This window comes from Lithobates pipiens, unplaced genomic scaffold (assembly GCF_037356315.1).
Source record: "Lithobates pipiens isolate NorthernLeopardFrog02 unplaced genomic scaffold, aLitPip1_a1.2 Scaffold_19, whole genome shotgun sequence".
Lineage (NCBI taxonomy): Eukaryota > Metazoa > Chordata > Amphibia > Anura > Ranidae > Lithobates > Lithobates pipiens.
In genome coordinates this window covers 464,616,748-464,630,253 of record NW_027507764.1, presented here as the reverse complement: position 1 = coordinate 464,630,253, position 13,506 = coordinate 464,616,748, and the positions used below count along the sequence as shown (strand labels likewise).

Genomic DNA, 13,506 nt, shown 5'->3' with positions numbered 1-13,506 from the left:
AATGACAGAAAATCTTATACTCTACATTATGACATAAACGGTGAATCCTGATGTAAAGGAAGATGAGGGGAGTGCCCTATTTGGGAGTTTTGGGCTTTGTCTATCATTTTATCACTCATCTTTATTAAATCTAATGATTTTTATTTTTTGCTTTTCAGCTGTAAAACAACAATCGAAGCAATCCATGGCTTGATGTCACAAGTGATTAAGGATAAACTCTTTAATCAAATAAACACTTCATAGGCATTTAACTCTTTGTAAGAATCCTTTATTCTCTGGCTATTTGTTGTGTTTTTATAAGTTGCTTCTTTTATGCAGAAGCTGTACAATGTTGTCACCAGGTAGCACTTATTTCCCTTGATCAGAAAATGGAAAGCATAGGATTTTTTTTTTTTTTTATTGCAACTTTTCAGCAATAACAACATTGTAACCTTTGTTGCTTTCTGGGTGAATAAAGACACTTTTTAAAATGTTAGATGGTTCTGTGTGTATTAGTTTTTTTAAATGGTAAAAACCCATCTGGTCGAAATGTAAAATTTATATATTAATTTACAATTTAATTTTACTTATTTCTAGCTTATGCCTAATAGTCTGAACAGTTATGACGTTTGTAAAACTTTGAAGATCCCCATCCATACAACATACTTATAAAGATTATAAGGCCTTGTACGTATTATAAGGCCTTGTGGTTTGTAAAAGGGCTCTGTATAGCCAGCTTGTGCAAAAAAAATTTTGGCCAGCGTCAAGGAAATTTTTGAAGTCCTTTAAAGCACCCTTCAGCTTCAATATGGGGAGAATAAACACAAATCCTAACCACTTCCTGTCGGTGCTATAGCCAAAATACCGCTATAACTTGGGCTTAGTTTACTGAGAGGGCTTCTAGGAGGCTTGCTCTGTGATCACTGAAGCCTTTGGACTCTGCTGACCACAGATCGGGGTAAAGGGCAGTTCACAGTGGTCCTTTACCACATGATCAGCTGTGTCCAATGACAGCTGAACGCAGCAGTAAACATAAGCCGGTTATCGGCTTTTCTTTCCTGAAGAGAGAAATAGAAGATAACCGACTTGTGTTAAAGGGACATCAACAGTGATTACCAGTGCTGTCAATTAGGACACTGATAATCTGTGGCCATCAGTGTCTCCTATCAGTGCAGCCTCATCAGTGCCATCCATTAGTGCCCATTAGTGAAGGAGAAAAATTACCTGTTTTGCAAAGTTTGTTAACAAATGATGGAATTTTTTTTTTTTTTTTTTTGTGCAAAATATTTTAAAAAACCCAGTGGTGGTTAAATACCACCAAAAAGCTTTATTTGTGTGAGGGGGAAACAAAGATAAAAATGTCATATGGGTACAGAGTAGCATTCAAATGTGTTACAGTGCTGAAAATTGGCCTGGGCAGGAAGGGGGTAAAAGTGCCCAGTAGTAGGCAAACTGTTAAAGAGGAGTTGAACTCTGAAAGTCGGGTAGAGGGCAAAAGGACTATTCATCAATATTGCTTGTGGTCTCTCTGCAGCTAATTTTACATGCCTTGTTCTGCACCTGCAGTCAGACAGCAGTGCCTTTTTTAAATCTCACAATGCAGATATACTACTGAGGTTGTGGGCACAGGAGTACTTTGGAACACTCACATACCAGGAAATGGTCTGTTGTTTTTAGGGAGGAATTGCAGACTGATTTAAAAAAAATATATAATTCTGGATGCTGCTTGGGTACAAGTAACTCTAACATCTAGATGGCATCTATAATACTACAAATATTTTGCTTCTAAAGGATAAGTTAACCTTTTGTAACACGTTACACCCTGAACATGGGTGTAACATGTTACAAATCCACCAGCCCCTGCAAGTCTCCTACTGTAAAGTGTGGTTCTATTTATCTACTTATATTTGAGAGTCTCCACGTTCGAGCATATACAGCACTGAGTAATTTAAGGATGGGTATGCCTGGAGGGAGTTAATTTCTCTTTAAAAGCACAGGGACACATTAGATGCCCAGCAAGAACACAATGGCAGCTGAAGGCATCCAATGTTTCCCCATGCCAAATCCAGTGAGCATGCTGTGGAAGAATTGGCAACCACCCCAGTTTATAACTAGCATTTGAAGTGAGATTCACATGGAAGGGCATCGCACAGCACAAACCCAAGGTTTCCCAGCACACTTACCAGCTAGCCTGCACTGAGAGATGAGCGATCAAATGCCGCTGATCGCTCAGTTCTCACCTCTGCTCTGAGCAGAAAGCGGTGACTGGAGCTGTGGGCTGTAAAGGGGCTGGGAGCAGCTCGCTCAGTCTCCCAGTGGCGCAGCTGAGAGGCTGAGCCATCTGCCGGTCCAGGCACCTGGGTGGATCCTGACTGTAAAATTGTGATCCTCCCCCAGCCTGGACTGGCTTAGTGATGTCAGCCAACAGCAGGCTTTAAAGGGGTTGTAAAGGTAAATGTTTTTTCACCTTAATGCATTCTATGCATTAAGGTGAAAAAACATCTGACAGTGCCTGCGCCCCCAGCCCCCCGTCTTACTTACCTCGCCCCTCGAAAATCCCACGCTCGCACCCGCCGTCCTTCCTCGCCACTCAGCCTGGCCGCTGATTGGCTGGAGTGGATGGATGGAAAGCAGTGCAGCCATTGGCTCACGCTGCTGTCAATCCCATCCACTGACGCGGAGCGCCGGGGCCGTGTGATACAGCGAGCGGCTATAGCCGCCAGCTGTATCACGGGAGTGCGCCCGCAGGTGCTTCTCACCATGCAAGGGAGCTCGCATGAATGTGAGAAGTACCTGCGGGAAGAAGCAGAGACAGCCGCCGAGGGACCCCAGAAGCGCAGGTTCGGGACCACTCTGTGCAAAACGAGCTGCATAGTGGAGGCAAGTATAACATGTTTGCTATTTAAAAAAAAAAAAAAAAAAATTAACTTTACAATCCCTTTAACCCACTGATGGCTGAAAATGGGTCCACATAAATCTGGATGAAGTCTTTGCGGACGAAACACGTAGGGTAAATACGCTGGCTTCAGCTACCCTAAACTGCACTTTTTACTGTTTACTCAATTGAACTGTTTTTTTTTGTTTTTTTTTCATTGAATGTCCATTTTGTTTTGAGATTATATATATATATATATATATATATATATATATATATATATTCTCAAAACAAAATGGACATTCAATGAAAAAAAAACAAAAAAAAACAGTTCAATTGAGTAAACAGTAAAAAGTGCAGTTTAGGGTAGCTGAAGCCAGCGTATTTACCCTACGTGTTTCGTCCGCAAAGACTTCATCCAGATTTATGTGGACCCATTTTCAGCCATCAGTGGGTTAAAGGGATTGTAAAGTTAATTTTTTTTTTTTTTTTTTTTTTTTAAATAAATTCCATCATCCGGATTTATACTATGTGGAGGCTTTTTTTGCTCTTTTTGAATCCTGTACCAAAACCACCATCTGGAGGGGATATACCTTGGAGTATCATGCTTGGAACCTTCCTTGACTTGATATTCACTTCCCAGTTCGGGCTGGTCTTGAGAGGAGGAGATCCAATGGTTTATCCCTAAAACCTGATCCTACATTGCCGGCTTTATGCCTTATCGCTCCACCGCCGCAAGGTGAGTTGGGTCCACTACTTTGGGTAAGAGTACCCTTTTTCTCTCCCCCATTTTTGGAAGGTGGAGGCACTCCTGGGTGTAGCTATACATCGGTCACTGCATGTACCTCAGACTGTTAAACATCTGTAGCAGCAGTGTTTTTCTCTTCACGTATTACGGTTTAAGGTATGTACTATTATATTTGCAGTGCCTATTGGTATTGGCATTATATCTGCTGTGTCCATATGTTTTTTTGTTTACACATACAGGACTGTGTGATTTCTTAGGTTATCACCTTGTTTGATTCACTCTTGGTATAGCTGATGTTCGATTTAAAAAAAAAAAAAAAAATATATATATATATATATATATATATATATATATATATATATATATATATATATATATATATATATATATATATATATATATATATATATATATATATATATATATATATATATATATATATATATTTTTTTTTTTTTTGTGTTATTTATTTGTATATTTGCACGATATAGTTGATGTCTATATCTTGTTTTGAATATATATACATGATATTGCGATCTTAATCTTCACTTCACACCTTGATTGATAATTATGATTGTTTGCGACTTATTATCGCATGAGATCTGCTATACTCCCTAATCGTGCAATATTCACATGGTGTGTTGCTGAGGGTTGAGATGCATTTTTTTTATTTTATTTTTTTCCACTTTTATTTTTTCTATAAATGGTATAAATACTTGTTTTAACACCTCACATCTTCTTTTTTAGCGCTACACTTTTTACCCACATATTTACTCACAATCAGTCTTGTTGTGTTGGTTGCTTTTACAATTTGGGTTGGCGCAATATTTTACCACAGCCATTACAGTATGCTTTATGCTGTAACTGCACATTTGTGTGTTTACCACTTGCTTACTGGGCACCTAAACCCACACACAGGCTAACAGCTGATCACGTGGTAAGGGGCCGGGTAATCACAGCTCTCGCCCACATCAGGGGGGCATGGTCAGCTTTGAAATGGAGGATCTCAATACCTTTGCCTCCTGGCAAAGCAGATCCATGCTGTAGCCTTTGTTTGGCTATAGTGCGGATCTGAACAGGTTAATTAACCAAGAAAAAGTAAAGCAACTGATTGCTAATAACCAAACTAAACATTTGTCTGGCGTTCTTAAATCAAATGATTCATGGTGCCTTGAAAAAGTATTCACCCCCTTGGCTTTTTACCTATTTTGTTACATTACAGCCTTTAGTTCAATGTTATCTTAATTATATGTGATCAGAACACAATAGTCTAAGTTGGTGAAGTAAAATATATACATAAAACTATTTTTCAGAAATAAAAAAAATATAATTGCCATGTGCGTATGTACTGTATTCACCCCCCCCCCCCCCTGTTAAGAAGCCCATAAGAAGCTCTGGTGCAACCAATTACCTTCAGAAGTTACATAATTAGTGAAATGATGTCTACCTGTGTGCAATCTAAGTGTCACATGATCTGTCATTACATATACACACCTTTTTGAAAGGGCCTAGAGCACGCAACACCTAAGCAAGAGGCACCACTAACCAAACGCTGCCATGAAGACCAAGGAACTCTCCAAACAAGTAAGGGACAATGTTGTTGAGAAGTACAAGTCAGGCTTAGGTTATAAAAAAAAAAAAAAAAAAAAAAAAAAAAAATTATTCAAATCTTTGATTCCTAGGAGCACCATCAAATCTATCATAACCAAAGGGAAAGAACATGGCACAACAGCAAACCTGCCAAGAGCTGGCCGTGCACCAAAACTTGCAGACTAGGCAAGGAGGGCATTAATCAGTGAGGCAGCATAGAAACCCCGGAGGAGCTGCAGAGTTCCACAACAGAGACTTGAGTATCTGTATATAGGATGACAAGCCGTACACTCCATAGAGTTGGGATTTATGGCAGAGTGGCCAGAAGAAAGCCATTACTTTCAGCAAAAAACAAAATGGACCATTTTGAGTTTGTGCAAAAAGACATGTGGCAGACTCCCAAAATGTATGGAGGAAGGTGCTCTGGTCCGATGAGGCTAAAAGTGAACTTTTTGGCCATCAAAGTCTGACCTAACACATCACCCAAAGAACACCACCCCCATGATGAAACATGGTGGTTACAGCATCATGCTGTGGGGATGTTTTTCAGCAGTCAGGACTGGGAAACGGGTCAGAGTTGAGGGAAAGACAGATGGTGCTAAACACAGGGATATTCTTGAGCAAAACCTGTAAAACTCTGTGTGTGTTTTGAGGCTAGGACGGAGGTTCAGCTTCCAGTAGGACAATAACCCCAAACACACGGCTAAAGCAACACTTGAGTGGTTTAAGGGGAAACCTGTAAATGTGTTGGAATAACCTAGTCAAAGCCCAGACCTCAATCCAATAGAAAATCTGTGACCAGACTTAAAGATTGCTGTTCACAAGCGCAAACCATCCAACTTGAAGGAGCTGGGGCAGTTTTGCAAGGAGGAATGGGCAAAAATCCCAGTGGTAAGATGTGGCAGGCTCATAGAGACTTATCCAAAGTGACTTGGAGCTGTGATGGCCGCAAAAGATGGCTCTACAAAGTATTGACTTTAGGGGGGTGAATAGTTATGCACATTATTATTTTTTTCTGTTATTTTGTCCTATTTGTTTGCATCACAATTAAAAAAAAAAAAAAAAAAAAAAAAAAAAAATCTTCAAAGTTGTGGGCATGTTCTGTAAACGATGCAAATCCTCAAACGAGCCATGTTAATTCCGGGTTGCAAGGCAACAATACACGAAAAATGCCAAGGGGTGAATACTTTTACAAGGCACTGTTTGCGTATAGGTCACATCTTCATTGCCTGAGCCAATTTTTATCTTTTTTTTTTTTCACACAAATAGAGCTTTCTTTTGGTGGTATTTGATCACCAGTGGGGTTTTTGTTTTTTGCTGAATAAGCAAAAAAAAAACTAAAATTTTGAAAAAAAACAAACAGGTACTTTTTCTCCTTCACTGATAAGGAACACCGATTTAGCAGCCCTGATGAGCAGTACTGATGGACACTGATAGATGGCACTAAGGAGACCGATGTCCCTCTAACAGAAATTGGTTAATTAATCAAAAATATCTACGCTTAGGAGAGTGAAATGCAGCCTCCCTCTAAAACTACACCAAAGTGATGCTAAAAATGTATACGAATCTACAAAGGGATGATGGCGCTGTTCTGTTCTGTCCACACCTCTAAATAAAAATGTGTATATGAAAACAACACTACAAATAAAGTGCAAATTGCATAAAGATAATAAAGTGCATCAGATATAAAAAGTGCATTGGTATATAAAACTGTATATAATATGTGAAACTGCGAAAAAATTGCAAGTAAAAAAAACAGCAATAAATTCTCAGAAAAAATCTCCAAAAATGATTATATATAACTAATGTGTATATACTAATAAAGTACAAAAAAAAAATATAAACTGATGTGTATATATAATAATTAAGTGCATAGAAAATTGATTAATTGATAAATATAATGTCCACAATATAAATAAAATGTCCCAAATGTAAATATCCAAAATGTAATAATGATCAGGAAAAATTGATTCAAAAACATTAGCCACGACAACCACAGTCCACAAGTGAAAAGCTGTGCGAATACAACAGGGAAAAATGTGACTTTTCAGTGCTTCCCCCTCCTTCTGCAACTTTCCCCTCTTGTATGTGCACTCACCAGAGCGCCTCACCCCTGATAGGGTAACGAGCGTATAAGCTCCTTATCCCGAGGCTAGTATACCTCTTGTCTGGATATCCCTGGGGTCCGGTTGTTTATAAGACCGTCAGTGGCTTTTCCTCTCCACAAAGAATGAATCCGCAGCAGGCAATCCACATGTGCAATATAATATCAGCAGTGGACAATCTTTTGCTGCTGTAGGTCTACTGGCACCTATGGTTCCACAAGCTTGTGCTCTGCTCTTGCTGCACTGACTTAGCAGCTATGGGGAATATTTTGTCCACAGTGGAGTGTATTTCCGCCCTTACATGGAGCACTTCCTGTACTGTTAACCAGGCCTCCTTCTCAATCCAACGTTTCTATGGCAACCCTGCTTCCCTGTTCATAGCTGACTTGTTTTATTTCATAGTATTTACTTGTGCTGATTGTCTAATGTTTGCCTATGTCAGTCTTATCAGCTTCAGCTGATAAGACTGCAGTAATGGTCAGGTTTACACGGCATGTGGTGTCACATGGTGTGCAGGAGGAGGCTCTGAGTGATTATGCAGCCTCCTGGGAGTTCAGGGGTGTGCTGTAGGAAGTCCTGATAACAGATAGATAAGCACATAGAGAGTGTGCTGTAAATCGGGGGAGATCAGGGCATGCTCAGTGACGTCATTCTAAAGAACAAAAAGGATTACAACAATACTAAGCAAGTAAGGAGATGGCTACACGCAGTGTTCATTGTGGTTTTTTATGCTGATTTACATGGGACAAAGTTGTGGGGGAGAGTTTACAACCACTTCAAACATATTACAAAAGGTGAACTTACCCTTTAACCACTTCCCGACCGCTGCACGACGATGTACGTCGACAGAATGGCACAGGCAGGCATAAGGGCTTACATGTACGTCCTTGCCTTCCCGCGGGTCGGGGGCCCGATCGGGCCCCCGCCCGGTGCCTGCGGCGGTCGGTATTCGTTCGGGAGCGATCCCGGATGAGGGGACGGCCATTCATTCATGGCCACCCCCTCGCGATCGCTCCCGACGAATGAAAATCCTCCGTGACATCACTTCCTCTCCTGTAATGTAAACACAGGAGAGGAAGTGATGTAATCTCTCCTCCGTGTCGGTATTTTTCGTTCCGACACCAAGGAGAGAGGATCGGTGAGTTGCACCAACACGACACTACACAGTAGAACATGCCAGGCACACTCACACCCCCCCGATCACCCCCCCAATTACCCCTGCCCCCCAGTCACAGTGACACCAATGTCATTTTTTTTTTTTGCATTGGTGTCATTTGTGACTGTAATAACTGTTAGGGCAGTTAGGGTTAGCCCCCTTTAGTTCTAATGTACCCCCCTAACCCCCCCAATAAAGGTTTAACCCCATGATCACCCCCCGTCGCCAGTGTCACTAAGGCTGGGTTCACATTGCAGCGGTTTATGAGAACGAATGTGATTCGCACCGCACTGCAGTGCAAATCACATCCGATCTCTGTGCGATTCGAGTTCAGCCATACAGATAGTATGGCTGAATTCGCATCGCACCCGCCGCAAATTCGCACGGGACCCTTTTTTTGGCCCGCAGCAGAATCGGATCGCATGGGTGTTCACACCATGCGATCCGAGTTTGCAGATCGCACTGCGATATGCGAACTGATCTGGGGGTGTCATTAACATTTCACTGACACTCCCAGCAGTTCGCATAGGGCAGTGTGAACTGCCGCCGGGAGGCATGCGATGCCGGAACCCGCCGCGGATTCGTGGCGTTCCCGCATCGCTCCAGTGTGAACCCAGCCTAATAAGCAATCGTTTTTCTGATCGCTGTATTAGTGTCACAGGTGACGCTAGTTAGGCAGGTAGGTATTTAGGTTCGCCGCAGCTTTTTATAGCGCCAGGGACCCCCATATACTACCGCATAAAGCCCCCTGATTGCCCCCTAGTTAACCCTTTCACCAGTGATCACCATATAACTGTTACAGGTGACGCTGGTTGGTTAGTTATTTTTTTTATAGTTTCAGGGCACCCGCCATTTATTACCTAATAAAGGTTTAACCCCCTGATCACCCGGCGGGTGTCATTTGTGACTGTAATAACTGTTAGGGCAGTTAGGGTTAGCCCCCTTTAGTTCTAAGGTACCCCCCTAACCCCCCCCAATAAAGGTTTAACCCCGTGATCACCCCCCGTCGCCAGTGTCACTAAGGCTGGGTTCACATTGCAGCGGTTTATGAGAACGGATGTGATTCGCACCGCACTGCAGTGCAAATCACATCCGATCTCTGTGCGATTCGAGTTCAGCCATACAGATAGTAGTTTTTCTGATCGCTGTATTAGTGTCACAGGTGACGCTAGTTAGGCAGGTAGGTATTTAGGTTCGCCGCAGCTTTTTATAGCGCCAGGGACCCCCATATACTACCGCATAAAGCCCCCTGATTGCCCCCTAGTTAACCCTTTCACCAGCGATCACCATATAACTGTTACAGGTGACGCTGGTTGGTTAGTTATTTTTTTATAGTTTCAGGGCACCCGCCATTTATTACCTAGTCTCACTAGTGTACCCCTAAATTTAGGGGTGTCTACTTTCCAAAATGGGGTCATTTGGGGGGGGTTTGTGCCATCTTGGCATTTTATGGCCTTCAAAACTGTAACGCCCTTAGAAAGCCTGAAGGCGGTGCTTGGTTTTCGGGGCCCCGTACGCGGCTAGGCTCCCAAAAAGTCCCACATATGTGGTATCCCCGTACTCAGGAGAAGCAGCAGAATTTATTTTGGGGTGTCATTTCACATATGCCCATGGCATGCGTGAGCAATATATCATTTAGTGACAACTTTGTGAAAAAAAAAAAAAGTTTGTAATTTTCCCGCAACTTGTGGCAAAATATAAAATATTCCATGGACTCAACATGCCTCTCAGCAAATAGCTTGGGGTGTCTACTTTCTAAAATGGGGTCATTTGTGGGGGTTTTGTGCCATCTTGGCATTTTATGGCCTTCAAAACTGTAATAGGTAGTGAGAAGTGAAATCAAAAATTTACGCCCTTAGAAAGCCTGAAGGCGGTGCTTGGTTTTCGGGGCCCCGTACGCGGCTAGGCTCCCAAAAAGTCCCACATATGTGGTATCCCCGTACTCAGGAGAAGCAGCAGAATTTATTTTGGGGTGTCATTTCACATATGCCCATAGCATGTGTGAGCAATATATCATTTAGTGACAACTTTGTGTAAAAAAAAAATAAATAATTTTTTTTTTGTCATTATTCAATCGCTTGAGGCAAAAAAATAAAATATTCAATGGGCTCAACATGCCACTTATCAATTTCCTTAGGGGGTCTACTTTCCAAAATGGAGTCATTTGGGGGGGTTTTGTACTGCCCTGCCATTTTAGCACCTCAAGAAATGAGATAGGCAGTCGTAAACTAAAAGCTGCGTAATTTCCAGAAAACGTACCTTAGTTTGTAGATGTGACAACTTTTGCGCAAACCAATAAATATACAATTATTGACTTTTTTTTTACCAAAGACATGTGGCTGAATACATTTTGGCCTAAATGTATGACTAAAATTGAGTTTATTGGATTTTTCTAATAACAAAAAGTAGAAAATATCATTTTTTTTTTCAAAATTTGCGGTCTTTTTACGTTTATATCGCAAAAAATAAAAATCGCAGAGGCAATCAAATACCATCAAAAGAAAGCTCTATTTGTGGGAAGAAAAGGACGCAAATTTTGTTTGGGTACAACATTGCATGACCGCGCAATTACCAGTTAAAGCAGCGCAGTGCCAAATTGTAAAAAGACCTCTGGTCATTTACCAGCAAAATGGTCCGGTCTGAAAGTGGTTAAAGTGCAAAGCCAAACATTTTTAGCTTTGGATTGAGTAAGGCAGGGGTAGGTAACCTGGGGCCTTCCACCTGTAGCAGAACTACAAGTTCCATCATTCCTCTGGGAGTAATTGTAACTGCCAGCCTTGCAATGCCTCATAGGAAATGTAGTTCCACAACAGCTGGAGGGCCCCAGGTTGCCTAGCCCTGGAGTAAGGAATGGTTATGACCCCCTTCAGATTTTTTTTCTGTCTGTGTTCCATCTGGGGGATTTACCATTTAGACAGTTGTCACTGAAACAGGTGTCCCTATTGAAAGATTTGCTCTCACTTCTGTTTTGGAACCACCACCAGTAGGTACACATACAGCAATAAAACTAAGGTTGCATTCACACATGAGCGTAGCGGTTTCAAGCAGAAAATCGTGCGAATTTACCGCGATTTTGCGGCGGTTTTTACCGCGATTTGCAGCGATTTTGTGCAGGGCAAAAGGTCACCAATGTTAAAAGAAGAAAAACGCCCAAATGTGCTCAATTGGAGTGACAAAAAAGGGTCCAGAACTTGTTTGAGCTTGTGCATAATCTCTCTCTTCCCCCCCCCCCCCCCACTGTCCCCAATGAATGGGCAAAATTCCTCCCAATGACACCGATGGGGCACAATTCCTCTCAATGACACCAATGATAGGGCACAATTTCTGTTAATGACACCAGCAATGGGGCCCAGTCCAATGATGGGAAACAATTCCTCCCAGTGATACTCATGGGGCACAATTTCTCCCAATGACATCAATAATGGGGCCCAATGATGGGACACAATTCCCCCACACCAACTATGGGCCAAAATTCCTCCCACTAACACCAATAATGGGGCATTGTTTTTTTCCACTAACATCGAGACCTTTCCTACTCCTACTGGCCATAGTTTGGCCCCCCAAAAGTCTGAAGGACAGTAGACTGTCCCTTTGTTTAGAAAGTTTGGAGACCCCTGCTCTAGAGGATAACAAATGCATGAAAAACCCTCTCAAAGAGCTTTAAAAGCGTTCACTATTGTCCTATATTAGAGAACAAATGTAGAAACTGTAACTCGTATCTTATACAACGGATGAAAAGTTGTAAGCATGTATAATCTATAAATGTTGAAGTCATTACAATGTATGATTTATAACATGCCAAGAGGTTTCCACTCCCTGAAGACTTCGCTTGTACAAAGCAACGCCTTATAAAATCTTAGTCTGGGGGATTGTTATTTTGAGAAAGCACACAGCGAAGGGCTATGTAACGATATCATACATTATCCTACTGTATGCTCCACAGAGTGCAAATAAACACAGCATAACAAGAAGGGACCAAGACTGAACCTGTAAACCTTTTTGATTAACAGATTGTCACATAAGTGATACTTTACAGAAATGAGAATTATGCATGTGTATGGGAATCCATTGATAGGCCTCTGCTCTGTTTTGTATCTATATGCAGTGATGTCAGTTCAACAGAAAACAATAGAGCCAATGAATGTGGTGACTCCTGACTGAGGCACCCCTGCCAAGGGAAGGAAGAGTTGAAGGATGAGGGAAAGTTATGGTTTGTTTCAGTGTTTAACCCCCAGTTTACCATTACATGCTAGTCATCGAATTTGCTCTCTTTTTTTCCCATCTTTATAAAGTCATCCAATCAAGATAAATATCCGGATAAGTCTTGGTGCATCCACAGAGCACAAGAGGAAATATAGTTTTATTTAAAGTGGTAAAAAATGCCCCCAGTACCATTCTGTGTCCCCCTTATCCACAAAAAATTTACCCGAAATGTAATTTCAGTGTAGCTTGCTCCCTACAATTTGTGCTACTTACCTGATCTTCCAGGTTGCAGAGAAGGGTACTAAGGGCAGTGCAGAGATACGTTCCTACTGTCATCAGCCAAATTGCTAGAGGGAGAGACCAAGGGCATGACTTGCGGAACACACAGAGAGAGATTCACTAAGACCCCTTTAACACTGATGGTGGTTTTCGGGCGTTTTAGTGCTAAAAATAGCAACTGAACACCACCTCCCATGCCACTCCAGTGTGAAAGCCTGAGTGCTTTCACACTGGGGCGGTGCGCTTGCGGGACGGGAAAACAGTCCTGCAAGCAGCATCTTTGGGGCAGTTTGGGAGTGCTGTATGTAGTGCTCCTAAACCGCCCTTGCCCATGCATGGGCACCCCACTAGCAGCCGAAAAGCGTAGCTAAAACGAGCGCTGCTACAGTGTGAAAGTAGCTTCAGACCACGAAAAAACATTGCGGGGTCCCCCCCAAAATCCATACCAGACCCTTATCCAAGCACGCAGCCCAGCAGGTCAGCAAAGGGGGTGGACCCCTCCCTCCTGAACCGTACCAGGCTGCATGCGCTCAACATGGGGGGGTGGGTGTTTTGGGGCAGGGTGGCCCTG

At 42.2% G+C, this 13,506-nt stretch overlaps 1 protein-coding gene across 1 annotated transcript in view; it reads left to right on the top strand.

Moving 5' to 3' along the window:
- The window catches only part of COPS5 (COP9 signalosome subunit 5), a 47,287-nt gene extending 46,812 nt beyond the window's left edge, over positions 1-475 (top strand). Inside the window, exon 8 of the mRNA XM_077492830.1 lies at positions 159-475. Within this exon, the coding sequence (XP_077348956.1) occupies positions 159-243 (85 nt within the window). The 3' untranslated portion in view covers positions 244-475. The remainder of the gene's footprint in view (positions 1-158) is intronic.
- The last annotated feature ends 13,031 nt before the right edge of the window (positions 476-13,506 follow it).